This window comes from Mus caroli, unplaced genomic scaffold (genome assembly GCF_978045245.1).
Source record: "Mus caroli unplaced genomic scaffold, Mus_caroli_1 scaffold_1, whole genome shotgun sequence".
NCBI lineage: Eukaryota > Metazoa > Chordata > Mammalia > Rodentia > Muridae > Mus > Mus caroli.
In genome coordinates this window covers 34,068,628-34,084,171 of record NW_028227256.1, presented here as the reverse complement: position 1 = coordinate 34,084,171, position 15,544 = coordinate 34,068,628, and the positions used below count along the sequence as shown (strand labels likewise).

Here is a 15,544-nt window from a genome sequence, read left to right as displayed (position 1 = left end):
GCCTAAGGACTGTTACCGCCTAGAAAAAGGAGACTTTGAGAGAGCTATTTCAGCTTTGAAATTAGTGAGCAGAACTGACTACTTTGATACATTGATAGTAAATTGTGTTTAAAGAAGACATTAGCAAGTTGGGTCTCTGTGGTGCCTGCTTTTAATCCCACAGATTGGGAGACAGAGGCAGGTGGATCAGAAGGACGGAAGGACAGAGGGGTGGGAGAGAGGGGAGAGGGGAGGTAACAAATGAGCAACCAGAATAATGTTTCCAATGTAAGAGATTTTATTCGGGTTCTGCACTCAGAGGTACCTACAACAGACTACAGACAAAATCAATTAGGAAGGGCTCACTAAAAATGTTCAGGAAATAGTAACATAGAGAACACTCGGCCTTACAGCTCTCAGACAAGCCACCGACCAAGTAGTAAACTCAGTCTCCACACTGTGTGGCAAAATCCTTAATCCACAAGGAAGAACCAATTTAAAGCAACCCCTCAGGTGTGGAGCCTAACTGCGTGGAGTCCTCAAAGAGCCCCGGGGCTTTTTGACAGCCGCCTGCCAGGCTAGGGCTGCTAAGTGTGTATCCAAAGACTGACAACAGTTTTGTGGCGACAGGGGAGGCGGGGCAAAGAATGCTCAGAAAGATCCCTAAACTCAGACAGTAGGAGCGCCAGGCTGGGGGATGGGGGAGCTGGCTTTCATCCACAGGGAAGGTACTGGGTAGAAACAAGGCAAGCCTTACCTCAGAAGAGAGGCTTGCTCCACAGGGTCCAGAGGCTGGGGTCTGAGCAGCCCTGGGGGACAGTGGCTTGCTTAAAGTTAGCTGCCACTGGGGTTCTTTAGGGTCCCTCAGCGGTGGGTCCTCAGCCCCTTTCGCTGTGGGTGGCTGGACTCTGTCAGGGCAGGGCTGCTCCTGGTGACAGTGTGGCGAGGGCGGAGTTGGCGGCGTCCGAGGCCACGTGTGGAAAACCTTCTCTGGGAAAATGGATGTCAGCATGACTGGGGTGGGGACGATTTCTTGTGCTGGGACCTACACTGGCTTGGAAACTGGGGGGCAGTCTCACATACGCTAGGCTTCAAAGTGTCATCATATAGGTTCAGGGTGCCTCCCAATCCCCCACCCCGGGCTCAGGGAAGGGGCCGGGGAGAGGTTCAGGGGACCTGGTGCTGCGGGAGGAACCATCGGAATCAGAACACATCAGCTCTTGGAGAGGGAGCCTCTTGGTGCGTTTCTTTCTCTTTTTTCTGACGTTCTCTTGTCTCGGTTGTTTCAAATTCCCAGTGGCTTCTTCAGTCACAGTCCAGATGTTGGAAGAATTACTTCCATCTACTTCCTCCCTAGAGAAAGAGAGACAGAGGAGAGGTTCAGGCACGTCCATGCCGGCCGGGGCTTGACTGCTACGGGAGGTGTGCAGAAATCTCCAACTCTCCTCTGCAGGGGTTCACATGCTTTGTCCACAGCCTTAGGTGTTGGACACTTTAGGTGTACTTCATTCAGCTCATGTCTATGCGTAGTAGCCCCACACAGAAGGGAAAACCTAGCCAAGTGGACCAGTCCCTACTCAATCAAGAAACGGCTAACTCAAGCTCAGGTGCCAACCAAGGTCCACCAGCATCGAGCCAGCCGCCTCTATCATTGCTTCCGCCCCAACCCCCGTCCTGCCCCTGAATTAGAGCTTTAAAATATAGACAGTTTCCATAGCCCTGAGTTTCTCAAATTTGGTGGTTCAAGGTGCATGGTCATGCCAACAGCGACGTGACTTTTTTTTTTTTTTTTTTTTTTTTTTTTTTTTTTACGTATTTTCCTCAATTACATTTCCAATGCTATCCCAAAAGTCTCCCATACCCTCCGCCCCCACTTCCCTACCCACCCATTCCCATTTTTTGGCCCTGGCGTTCCCCTGTACTGGGGCATATAAAGTTTGTGTGTCCAATGGGCCTCTCTTTCCAGTGATGGCCGACTAGGCCATCTTCTGATACATATGCAGCTAGAGTCAAGAGCTCCGGGGTACTGGTTAGTTCATAATGTTGTTGCACCTACAGGGTTGCAGATCCCTTTAGCTCCTTGGGTACTTTCTCTAGCTCCTCCATTGGGGGCCCTGTGATCCATCCAATAGCTGACTGTGAGCATCCACTTATGTGTTTGCTAGGCCCCGGCCTAGTCTCACAAGAGACAGCTATATCAGGGTCCTTTCAGCAAATGCTTGCTAGTGTATGAAATGGTCTCATCGTTTGGAGGCTAGTTATGGGATGGATCCCTGGATATGGCAGTCTCTAGATGGTCCATCCTTTTGTCTCAGCTCCAAACTTTGTCTCTGTAACTCCTTCCATGGGTGATTGTTTCCAATTCTAAGAAGGGGCAAAGTGTCCACACTTTGGTCTTCGTTCTTCTTCAGTTTCATGTGTTTTGCAAATTGTATCTTAGCGACATGACTTTTAATTACATCCAATAAAAAAAAAACACCAAAACTACAACAAAACAAAACAAAAACCAAACCCTGCCTATGATATCATAAATCAAGACTTATTTAGGGAATGCACTGGACGAAGCTTATTTACCAAGGAGTGTTGACTTTTCTTCAGAGAGGGTATCTTGGCAATGGTATGACTACATTCTAGTCCACTCACCACGGCCCACTGGTTTGGCAATTTTTTCCTTGGGACCCATGTTAAGGCTGTGTCAGGCTGTGTTCAGAGCACCAAATACTTGGGATTAAATGGCACCTGACCACCCTTGTCTCCGCTCAGAACCAGCTTTGTTTTGTCTTTGCCCTAATTAACTTTGGCGCATCACTGCTTCTACTCCTTTTAGAAGACGGCAGAGAAAAAAGACAAGCTGGGAGAAGCCTTCTAGTTATTATCAAATAGAAAAATCCCATCACTCAAACGACTCTGTAAGGGATTAAGATTTTATCGGATGTGATTATTTTCAAAGACTGCCACAAGGCTCAGAAGGGAATTCCCAAGAGAGGAAAAAAAAAAAAACTGGCCTAAGGAAGAGCAGAATAAAAAAAACTTTCCTGGACCCCACACACAAACTGTCTTGTGAGGTCTGAGCTCCTGTTGACATCAAATCTCTGGTAGAACAGGTGCCTCCAGACACTTGGAGGCCATGCCTGGGGGTTGTGCTGGGGACACCTGCTCTGTGAAATCTGAACTCTTATACCCCATGGCTCCCAAAGCCCCTGACTCTTGGAGCTAAGCCCCCCTCAGAGCTAAGTTGCTTGTGTTTTGCTTTTCTCCACTGGCCCTCAGTCAGCATTGATTACAGACTTTGTAACACACAGCTCCTTAGGAGTAAGAACAATGAGGAGTTGTCTTCATTCTACAAATACTCAGAGAGTAAGCAAGGACCTGTCTACCTGCTTTCAGGGACCGAGGGAGGAGGGTCAGAGGGGCCAAGAAAAAAAAATATAATCACTTTTGCAGGGACGAGTCACATGAATGAGTTAAAGGCCACCTACTAATGGAATTTTAGGCAGGCAATAAAGAGCAGGTATTACTGTTATAGTAAAAGGTAATGGATACATTAGTAACTGGGAAGATGTTACAAAAGAGAATACATTTATTTTCACATTGGCTATTAGGGTTGTGAATAAGCAAAGCACACTAGGCACCTGAAAGCAAATTAGAAACAGTTGCCTCTGAGAAATAGGTTCCAGTAGAATTGATATGTTCTCCACTTCTTACATTAAAAAAAATCACATCTATCTATCTATCTATCTATCTATCTATCTATCTATCTATTTTTACATGTATGAGTGCTTTGCCTGGATGTATGTCTGTGCACCACATGTATGCCTGGTGACTGCAGAGGCCAGCAGAAGGGGTAGGATCCCCTGAGGCTAGAGATATGGACAGTGTGAGCCACCATGTGGGTGCTGAGAATGAAGCCTGGGTCCTCTGAAAGAACAGCTAATGTGCTTAACCACTGAGCCATCTCTCCAACCCCATGTTCCCCACATTTAAAAAGATGTTTTGCAGCTGTTATACATGATAAGAAAAATCAATAAAGCTTTTGGCTTTGAAGAAAAATATGAACGGACACAGCTGATAAAAAATAGTCTATAAGAATGCAAACCAAATACAATGATTATTTTTGACATGTTAGACTGTGGATTTAAAAGGGTTTGCCGGTTGCTTTTAATTTATAAGTAATATGACTGGGCATTCCTTTTGGAACAAGAACAGAACAAGACAAATTATTGTGTAGAACAAAAGGAAGGTTTGATCAGGAGAAAGCTGTCTCCTCTTAAAGATTTGTTTTTATTTTATGAGTATTTTTGCCTGAATTATTTAAGTGCAGCACGTGTGTTCACTACCCAAGGAGGCCAGAAGATCATCTGGCGGGAGATTGGCTTGCCCTGGGGCTACAAGGAAGCATTCTCACACAGGGCTGGTGTGCAAGCTCTCACTCCTGCTCTCTTCCCCTTACTCTGTCTCTTGGCCACAACCACTCTGGAGGTGGGAAGGGCTGCCCTGACCCTGTGGGCATAGGCCATACCTGTGACTGGACACTGACCCATTCAATGGCTTTATTTTTCAAGCTCATACAGCAGCATTAGATTAGGTGATGTTTAATTGTTGTAGGTTATAATTTGATTGAATACAGGATTAAGTGTCTCTTATCTGAAATCTTTGGCTCCAGAAGTGTTCCAGATTTTGGGCTATTTGCATATATGTGAGGGATACCTTGCAGATGGAACTCAAGTCTAAGTGTGAGATTCAGTTGCTTTTCCCACCCGTATACACCTTGTGCAAGCTGAGGTTTACTGTATCTTAGATGTCTCTGAGCTGTGACTCTAGCCTAACTCCTGAGTCAGGTGTGACATTCTCTGATTGTAGCATCAGGTTTGTTCTAAAAAAGAAAAAATTCCCATCTCTGAGCATGTCAGATTTTGGATATTTGGATTAGGGACATCTAATCTGTAATATTATAAACAGGATCAAAATGTGTACAGAGTGAGTTGGAGTGAGAAGCCAGGTACCGCGTCTTAATTGGCTCGTTAGAAGGTTCTGGTCTCACTTCCAGGAAGAAAGTGCTGAGAAACCATGCTACCTTGTTCTTAGGATCAAAATCCACCTAGTCAGTGGATCGAGCTTTGTCAACGTACTGGTTCTCCTGCTGGCTCCCAGAGGCCTTTTTTCTATACTGCCTCAGTGTCTCTTTTGCTCTGGCATGGATGCCACACTGATGTCTTATGGGGATCAGAAAGGCTCTGAATCCACAGCTGAAGAGGCAGAAAATCAAGAGATTGATAGCATCGGTCTGAGAGTCTCTGTGACTTTGAGGACAGTGTGACAGTCCTTGTAGCCTTTGTCCTTATGGACAATGTAGGGAATCACCAGGCAGATTTTTTGCTGAATTGCTTATTTTTCAAGGCTTGGCTCTGGGATAGAAAACAGGCTCTCATCTAACTGCAGAGATGAAGGGAGCTGATGAAATGCACAGACGTGCTGATTTCTAATGCCCAGCTCCCTCTCAGGAAAAGCTGTCAGGAAAAACCAGGTCAGAGCAAGGAAAGCCACCTGTCCACACAAGGCCAGACACTGCACGGAGCACAAATGTTTCAGTCAATGAGTTAATTCCAAGGCTGTTGAGCAGGCAGTATCAGGCTGTTTGGCACTGTTCAGGAAGAAGTTTGGGTCACTGGGGAATCACCCCTCCCACAGAAACACATCCCCAAATCGGTGGAAGTCACAGAGCTGCTCAAAAGAGAGACCACAGGAAGCTAATGTTTGTGCTACAGGGAATAGTGAGCTGACCACAGACTCAAACGAGCTATATCACCAAGTCCTGGGAAATTCTTCCTTCTGGCGGTCTCACACACAACAGCGTCCCCAAGATCACACAGTGCCAATCAATCAGATGGATTTTTTTTCTGGAGCTTAAAGAAAATGATTAGTCCTACTTGGCTTTCCTGAAACCACATCTGGAATATTGTCACTATTGTTAAATCAAAAAACTTCTCAAGAGCACATTTTTCTAGGGATCTGACTTGCCCGGGCCTTGCTCTGTCAAGTGGGCAGGGCAGACTCCAGCTCTACTGGAAGGATTTGCAGCCAGCTACAGGGCACCAGGTGTCTGAATTCTGCTCAGGCCTGTCAGATGCCCTAGTCTGGAGATAGCATCGTGACACCTGGTTGAGGTGATTTCCCCACAGGGAGAAAACCAGAAGCCAGAGCGTCAAACTCACCAGGTGCCTTCCCCTGCAGCAATCCGAGGCCACAGTGCTCTGATAGGAAGGAATAGGACCCCAAGAGAGAAGGCCAGGGACATCTCTGCCTGGGTGAGGAGAAAGGATGCCAAAGGGGTGGGGTGGGAGAATTCCTCCCATTCTGCCTGCTTCTTAGAGTTTCTGACATCTCCAGAGAAACACATATGTCTTCGTGAAAAGAAGTGTTCTAGACCGATTAGAGAGTATTCTCATTCAGAAAGGGTAGGTATGACTCTATAGAACACGGAGGAAGAGGGAAGGCAGAGAAGTCTTGTCCCCTCAGCAGACCTGCTCAGTGGATGACACAAGAGGAGAGAAGCAGCTGCCTCCCCCTGCCCCCACACATTTCCTGAGGCAAAGGAATGGAGGCCAGTGCTGTCCTTTGAGAGCTAGACTTTTGCTAATGGGATGGCGTCTTTTGCAAGACCATCTTATTCAAGGTCTCAGAGAGTCACTTAGCTGTCAAGCAGGGGGTGGGAATGGAAAACTGCGTGACCTCTGGCTGGTCAGTTTTGATCGTAGAGTTCGTCTGAATAGTCTCCTTCCCATCTTTTCCTGTGTAAAACCCTCCACTGAGGACAGGAGAGGAGAAGTCTACCTGAGGAAATGCCTGTCAGTCGCCACTCGCTGATCTACCCAGGGATGGGAAAGTGAGGGGGCCCTGGCTTGGTATTCACTGATGAATCAATCCCTGAAATACTGTCCTGTGCGAGTCATGACCTGTGGTGCATTTCTTTAATGACATGTAAACATGAACATGAGAGTCAAGATTCACATTAACGGCTGCTTGGTCTAACAGCCGGAGGACTCACTACAGACATGCAAAAGGAGATGGCGAGTACGTTAAGTGAGACTTAGGTATCAGCAGAGGACCTAAAGGAGGACCGAGGCTAGAGAATGGCCACATTGGATTGTGGTGTTCAGCCCTGGCTATAGAAGCAGAGGCTGATTAAGCTCTGGAATTAGCAGGTTGAAGATGGCTCCTGCCTGTTGCTCCTAGAAAATATCAAGAACAGAAAGGAAAAGAAAGTGAAGAGTCAATGACTCTATCTCCTGTGTAAAGCTCTAGAGGTGAGAGCAGATAATTAGCAGCCAAGAAATTTAAATAAGGCCCAGGGAACATGGGAAGCAAAGATTCTTCTTCATATGGGAAGAAATGAGTTTTAATTAAAATGTGATTAATGATAATGTTGAACTCAGTGAAAATAGTCAATACCTAGACTAGTATTCACATTGCTTTATCATGGACTAGAATTTAGAAAATGTTTGTCTCCAAAGGTTCACTTGCTGCAGGGTTGGCCTTCAATGTGTCCGTGGGAGAGGTGATGGGTCCTTTAAAGGTGAGGACTTAGCTCCTTTAAGAGATCATTGTGGTCTCTTGGAATGCGCAATTGATAGATAAGAACAAACCGAGCTCCTCCATAGTCTCTAGCGTCTCCATCTTACCATGGTAGCCACCATGTTCAGACACGTCCAGGAAGGCCCTGACCAGAGGCCAAGCGGAGAGTCACCTGACCTAACTTTCCACTTTCAAAAGTGAACTACAAACATCTTTTTTTAATTTGAAAAGTTCCTAGCCTTAGACACTTTGTTATATCGACTGAAAGAGAACTGAGATGAGGTCTAGTGCAAGGGAAAATTTCCATAACGAAAACTCACCCAGGATGCAGTAGTATAGATCACCCTAGTGTATGCCAGAAGCTAGCTGGGTACCAGGATATGTCGTGATAGTCAGAATGCTTGAGTTCAGTCTTAGACTTTCCCAGGTGGCTAAGAAATCGTCTTCTGGGAAAGTAACACATAGTTCACGCAAAGCACAGAGACCTGGTGTTGGGAAGGAGTTAGTATGCCCTGGAGGGCTCGTTAGGAGTGACTAGGGATGAGTGAGACCCAGGAGACAGGCTACATCACACTAATACGAGCCTAAGATGGGTGGCTGGAGAAATGAATCAGTGGTTAAAAGCACCCAGAGGACACAAGGTCAATTCCCAGCATCCACACAGTAGCTCACACCTGTCCATAACTTCAGGTCAGGGGGACCCAACACCCTCACAAAGACACATGCATGCAAAACACCAAGGCATTTAAAAATCAAAAGGTGGAAAGATTAAGATAGGATTAGGGGGGCACAGATGGGCATGGGATTTGAGGACTTTTAAACGAGGGAGATGGTGCAAGAATACTTTGCATTCAAAGAAGATTAATTGGTTGAGCCCCCAGGGAAGATGCCTGGGTTTGATGGGTTTGGGGCTGGCTTGGGCTGGAGTAGCTCAGAGCTTCTACAGAAAGCACTAGGGTGCAAGAGAGCTGAAGGACATATCCAGGCTTGGATCGTCATAACCTAGAGGCACCTTGGGCATGGGGAATGGCTAGCAGATTCTGAGCAATTCCATCACTCGTGGGGAGGATGATGAGCAGAGAGTCCAGAATTGGGAGCAGGTGTAGGGACTATGGGTTCAGTGTGTGTGTGTGTGTGTGTGTGTGTGTGTGTGTGTGTGTGTGTGTGTGTGTTGGAGCTTCTGTAATGTCCAGTGGGGGTATTGAGAGGAAGGCTGAGAGATGGCTTGCTGTGAAAGCAAGGTTTGCATTCAAACTCCTGGCAACTACATACAAGATGGACACAGCACATGTGCCTGTAACCCTTATGTCGAGGAGTGGAGACAAGAGAATCCTGGGAGCTCACTGGTCATTCAATGAGAGAATCTGTCTTTAAAAATAATGAGGAATGTGATTCAGAAAGATACCCAACATCCTCCTGTGGTCCCCAAGACTCTCTCTCCTCTCTCTCTCTTTCTTTCTCTCTCTCTCTCTCTCTCCACATGTACACAACAATCCAGTGACCATTTGGAACTAATGCCATTCCCATTATAAGCAGAACACCTACATGGCGCCAGGCATGGATATGGATCTAAGACTCAGTTTCCATGAAAATTATCTACCACAACTGCGTATTACTTACACCTGAGAAGCTTTGATGGGGATACACTGTAGGATCATTCTCTGGGGTTGTAACTCTGATGCAGAGCCACAGAATGGGTTAGAGAAAGGAACAGGGTCCTGGTGTAAGAAACACTGAGAAGTGACAGTCTGTGTGTGGGGGGGTGGGGTGGGGTGGGGAGTGTGATGTCAGGCAGAGAGAAAACCCAGAACGCCATGGCAGACCTGAAAGGGCAGGTTCACAAGCCAAGTGGAATTCCAAGAGCAGGCATTGGGTCAGGATGGGCAAAGCATGCTGCCTGGGACATGTGGGAGCCTCAGCTGGGCTCCGCAGAATCCCTTTCTGCTAAGGGGTATAGGGAAACTGGTTATCCGTGGTTTAGGGAAGGCCCAGGAGGGAACTAAATGGAATCAAGGTTATCCAACTGTACAGAAGAGATCAGCAGAGAAGGGACGTATGAGCTAGATGGAATTACAGGCAGAGAATATAAATATGCATGGGCATATATGTGTACACTCTGTACATAAGTTCAACGTCACACACACTCTGTGAGATCAGAGGTGATATTCCCGAATCCCCTCACCACAACCCTTGTTCAAACCCCGCATCTGCTTCTTCTTGATGTGACTTTCCCTCCAAGGTCATGGCTCTGTGACCCCACCCTTGCTCTTGCTGGCCACAGACTTGGACATTGGGCAGATCTGCCTGCGAATCTCTGAGTAACTCCCCTACTTCACGCAGAGCTTGTTTCATCCCAGTGTAGACCCTGGGAACCCTGAGTTACCCTCTAACACATTCATGTGTGATGCCACTTCAGCACCTCACTTTTGCCCCCCCCCCGCACCCCCTCACCCCCACCCCCATATGGAAGGGACAGTCAGGGGACGGTTCCCAAGTGAGGCTTAATTGGAAGTTCCTGAATTCTTACACACAAAAAGGAAGCAAGCTCTTCCTTTTCATGGCAGGGTTAGATGTTTGTATGAAGGACCAGTGAAAATGATGTTGGCTCTGAGATGGGAGCTAGACAGAGTGAGAAAGAACAGCTCAGTGGCAGGACATTGATCGTCACAGAACTGGCTCTTCCGTCTCCACTCCTCTCACCTAGTCTCAGACAGTGTGGATCTCAGCGATAGGCTATTGCTTATTCCAGTATAAGCAATAAATTGCTTGTAAACAGATAAAGAGATACTTGTGGATACCTGAGAGGTGTGGGTTGGGTGTACTTACCCTGCTCCGTTCTTCTCAACCAGGGATGATCGTATCATTGAGCAAGACAGGGCATACTTGTTTTGGCTGATCTTAATGAGAGCACTCCGAGGGCAAAATTCCTGCAATGGCACAGAAAGAGGTCGTGTCATCGAACCCAGGAAGTCCGCACTTCGGGAATAGCTTTATTCCAGCTCAAGCCATCTTCACAGCTACCAGTCACTACCCTGCTGAGAGTGCCACTCAGAGAGCAGGTTAAGCTCAGAGTTTGCATTATAAATTTGTTGTTGTTATTGTTGTTGTTGAATTAAAGCCAGTTTTTCCTCTCTGTCACTCCTCTAAATTCCAGGTCAATTGCTAAGTCTATCTTGGTTAGTTATACACATAGACACACATACACACACTACATGCACACACCACACACACATAGACATACTACATACCTACACACACCACACACACATAAGCATATACTACATGCACACACCATACACAACACACCATACACACATACACACACAACATGCACACACCACACACACACAACATGCACACACCACACACATAGACATACTACATGCACACACCACACACACATAGATATACTACATGTACACACCACACACACATAGACATACTACATGCACATACCACACACACATAGACATACTACATGTACATACCACACACACATAGATATACTACATGCACACACCACACACACATAGACATACTACATGCACACACCACACACACATAGACATACTACATGCACACACCACACAAACATAAGCATACTACATGCACACACCACACACACATAGACATACTACATGTACACACCACACACACATAGACATACTACATGCACATACCACACACACACACAGACACACTACATGTACTATACACACACACATACAAGCACATACTACATGCACACACCACACACTACATACACACATGCACACACACACACACACACACACACACACACACACACACACACTTTTACCTTTGCTCCAACCTCAGCCATCTCTTTTCTGAAAGTCTTGCTTTCCCTCGTGACGTTTCCAGAATCTTTATGTGCATGCTTTCCAATGTCCTTTCCCCTGACTGTAGCATTCTGGTCCCCAGGGCCCTTTTGCCCTGGGGTTAACAACAAAGTCACTCCCTGGAATCTGAGACCTTTCTTTAAGGACCTCAGGCCATTCTGTGCATATCTCCCTATTCCCTGAGGCATGCCTTGGGACACCATTTTACTTGATCCTGGCTTGCTTGCTCCCATGTAGATATACTTAAGCAGCACTACACATGGGATGCTCATCCAACAGACAGACCATGAGGTAGCAGAGGAGGACAGGGCTGAGAAGGGTCCAAGGAGTGTCTATATCTACAGGGCTTGCAGAGGAGCACAAGACGATACCCAGAAAGAGTGGGGAGATGACTCAGTGGATACGAGATTGCTGTGCAAGTGTGAGTGGAGTTTGGATCCCTAGGACCCATGTAAAGGCTGCATAGGCATTTTTTAAGGCAGCGCTAGAATCTCTGGCTAGCCAGATGAGCTGAGTGAACTCCAGATTCAAGCAGGAGACCCTGTCTCAGTAAATAAAGTGGAAGGTGGTAGAGAGGCAGACATCAGTGGCAGCCTCTGGCTTCTACACATCTGGACATGCATCCAGACACATGCATATAACACATACAGAAATGGGGGTAGGGATGAGAAAGGAGGCAAGGAGAGAGAGACAGAGAGAGAGAGAGAGAGAACCCAGAGTGAGCCTGTCCAGCCATCTACTGCAGTTTGACAAGGAAAGCCAAGTGACTCTCCCACATAGAAACAAGGAGAAGATGTGCTCTCAGCACAGAGTCCAAACCCCAAGGCATTCTCGAGTAGGGGAGGAGACAGCCGTGCTCCCTCTGGCCAGCTTTCTTTTCTGGGTGGCTGCTTACTCTGCGGTTGTTACACTTCAAAACTGTGTAGAACTTCTCTGAAGCCATGTTGTGGTTTGGAAGTGCTATAACAATGGAGGGGACGTAGAAGTCAAATCCTTTGCTTGTCATGATTTTGGCAAACACGTAATCCCCAACCTGTAGGAGAAAGCGCATTTCACAGCAAATCTTTTGTTCACAGAGCTCATACATAATTTAAGTTTCTTTCAAGACAATGCCAGATGACTGGCAGGTATGGGTGAGAAAGTCATATAGAACTTTTCTTTTTTTTAATCAGATAAGAAAGGGATCCAGAATTCTTTAAGCTTATTTGGCCGCACCTACAGTTTTGGGGAACACTTTGGAAAACCCAAGTTTTGGTAGGCGTTTGGCAACTGGCAGGGGTCCGGGGATAGTCATCAAGATGGTAAGGATTCAGGAACTCCCAGAGATTGGTAGGATCAAAGACTGGGATGAAGGAGGACCTAGGGTGTTTGATATAAAGATATGGGGACCGTGTCCTCAGTGTCAGAAGGGCTGTCCTCCAGATAAAGAAAGGAGTGGTGTTCCAAGTACAGACATGGAAGCCATGGGAAAGATCACTGTGATGGTTTGTATATACTCAGCCTAGGAGTGGCACTGTTAGAAGGTGTAGCCTTGTTGGAGGAAGTGTGTCACTGTGGGTGTGGGCTTTAAGACTCTCATCATAGCTGCCTGGAATCCAGTCTTCTGCTATCAGCCTTCAGAAGATGTAGAACTCTCAGCTCCTCCTGCACCATGCCTGCCTAGATGCTGCCCTGCTCCCACCTTGATGATAATGGACTGAACCTCTGAACCTGTAAGCCAACCCCAGTGAAATGTTGACCTTTATAAGACTTGCCTTGGTCATGGGATCTGTTCACAGCAGTAAAACCCTAACTAAGACAGTCACACACAGGTACAGATGGTTTTTGCAAAGAGGCTCTCAGTGGTCAGGGGAAGGGTGCTGGAGGCGTGTTGTGGGTCTGAGCCAGGAAGTAGGAACAGGCCAAGGCTAGCCCATTTGACCACTCCTTGGCTTGTGCCATGCAAGAAAACAGCAACATGAGTCTTCGAAGGGCTTTCCTTCTGTGCCCTGCCATCCCACCTGGGTGTCAAGATGGTGGAAGGCGGAAGGACCAGGCATGGTGTATTGTTTATGCATCTGTAATCAGATGACAACACATTCGTATGTCTCATTTGTGGAAGGCACACTGGTGGGGGGTGGGGGAAATCACTGCATTATGACGTAACAGGCCAGCAGTGGCCAGCTACAAGGTCATGAAAATCACTGGTTCTATCATAATGGATGCAGACTTCCATGCTGAGAGCTTCAGGAGTCTGGGAGCCGCACAAGTTACTTCCCCCTTGAGACAAGTGTCTCGAGATAGTATATAGGCCACTGTACACAACGGCCAGCTACATACAATGGAGTTGGCACATCAGTCACCAGCAGAGAAATTACCAGGTGATGGGGAAACTACCTGCTGCTCTTCCTGCCCAAACACAAGCTCCCTGCTGGAGCCAAGAGGGCCACATAGGGACCTTAGCATCCTCTGTAATCTAAAACCTGTGGACAGTATAAAGCAGTGGTTCTCACCCTTCCTAACGCTGAAGCCCTTCAATACAGTTCCTCATGTTGTAGTGACCCCCAACCATAAAGTTATTTTGTTGCTGCTTCAAAACTCTGATTTTGCTTCTGTTATGAATCGTAATGGAAACATCTGTGTTTTCTGATGGTCTTAGGCAATCTCTATCAAAGAGTCATTTGCGCCCCCCCCCCCAAGAAAGGGGTTGTGAACCAGGTTGAGAAATGCTGGTATAAAGTCTCAGAAGGGAGCAGAGAGCTGGTACCTGAAGTTGTGGACAGGGCATGGCGCCCCCAACAGGCATGATGAAGGAGATGGGTACGACTTTGGTGTCTCCGTACCTGAAGTCGACCAAGGCGTGGGAGGAACTCACACATTTCTTCACGACCCCTGGAAGAGGCAGAAGAAACAAACAAAACCCTGTGAGGACAGTGGTGGGTTTGCTCCCGCTGTGCTCTGTGCTGGGTCTCATAGCATATGTCTGTTTAAGTGAGCACAGCCTTGTGATCCCTGCAGGAGGAAGAGAAGAGTCAGATATAGCTTGATACCTTCTGGGGCTGAACGCAAAGGAGAGAAATAGAATTTTCTGGTTGCAGAGGTGCGGGAGGAATGCTTGCTCATTCAGCACCAGCAGTATCCATCCTGCTGGCTCTTCTGCAAACATCTTCCTCCTGGGCACCTCCCATAACCAAATCTCCTCATCTATTTATTCTAGTCCTATGTCTTAGAGACTGAGCGCAGGGAGTTACATTGCTAAAGTAAAGAGGAAACCTCAATGCCCAGCTCAATCAGCTTTTCATTTAAGATTAGATAAATGAAAAGGTAACTGGACACATGCCCTGCCTTTTCTAAAAAAGAAAAAAGGAAGGGAGGGAGGGAGGGAGGGAGGGAAGAGACCAGCAAGTACTTTGTTTTTCGGTTATACTCAAAGAGAACATTTCATTTACTTTTTTAATCTTATAATTTTATTTATTTAGAAATGGAGCCTCATTTTATAGTTCCGGCTGGCCTAGAACTCTAACTAGACCAGGATAGCCTCGTGTTTACAGAGCTCTGTCTGCCTCTTTCCCCCTAAACATTGGGATTAACGGCATAAGCCACCATGTCTGGCCGATTTTATAATCTTTTTTATGTATGTGTATTGCTGTGCTGAGGACTGAGCACAGGAGCCTGTATGTTTAAGGTAAGCACATGTAATTAACAAAGACTAGCATGTGATCACATGCCATCAGCACCATGATCTTATGAGGGGTTTGTAAAGATGGGGCAGTTGAGTGACTACAGTCAAACAGCTAAAACAGGAAAGAGGGAGTTCAGATACAGGAAAGTTCAAGGTTAGCTGGCCAGAAGTATGTTTAAAGTGGCACCCCAATTCCTCTGATTCTTTTTTCCATTGTAACTTGTACCTATGATGCTGGGCAGAAATCACTATGATTTTTCCAAGTTGTCCTCTGACAGACCCCATCCATACACATACACCCCCCCCCACACACACTCTACACACTGAGGCTTATGTGCCCACCCTTCCCCCACAAATAAAACAAATAAATGTAGACAGGCATGCTCAGAATATTATACATATATATAACACAGTAGGTTATAAAATAAATTATTCACTATGCAAATGAGAGATGAAAAGAAATGTCATTTTC

The 15,544-nt window shown here is 46.5% G+C and overlaps 1 protein-coding gene across 6 annotated transcripts in view; it reads right to left on the bottom strand.

The window, feature by feature from the left end:
- Nucleotides 1–259: 259 nt before the first annotated feature.
- Vwa3b (von Willebrand factor A domain containing 3B) overlaps nt 260–15,544 on the bottom strand; it is a 163,279-nt gene continuing 147,994 nt past the window's right edge. For 3 of the 6 annotated variants that reach the window (XR_015046877.1, XR_015046880.1, XR_015046878.1), the window contains exons 24-29: nt 14,158–14,282; nt 12,307–12,444; nt 10,378–10,478; nt 1,156–1,332; nt 737–964; nt 260–314 (exon numbers count right to left, since the gene is read on the bottom strand). Coding sequence is in view for 2 of the 6 variants with exons in the window: in XM_085836384.1 (XP_085692510.1) it covers nt 844–964; nt 1,156–1,332; nt 10,378–10,478; nt 12,307–12,444; nt 14,158–14,282 (662 nt within the window). In the remaining 4 variants the exon portion in view is untranslated. Of the gene's footprint in view, nt 970–1,155; nt 1,333–10,377; nt 10,479–12,306; nt 12,445–14,157; nt 14,283–15,544 lie in introns of all 6 variants that reach the window. The other 3 variants (XR_015046881.1, XM_085836386.1, XM_085836384.1) reach the window with 3 other exon arrangements.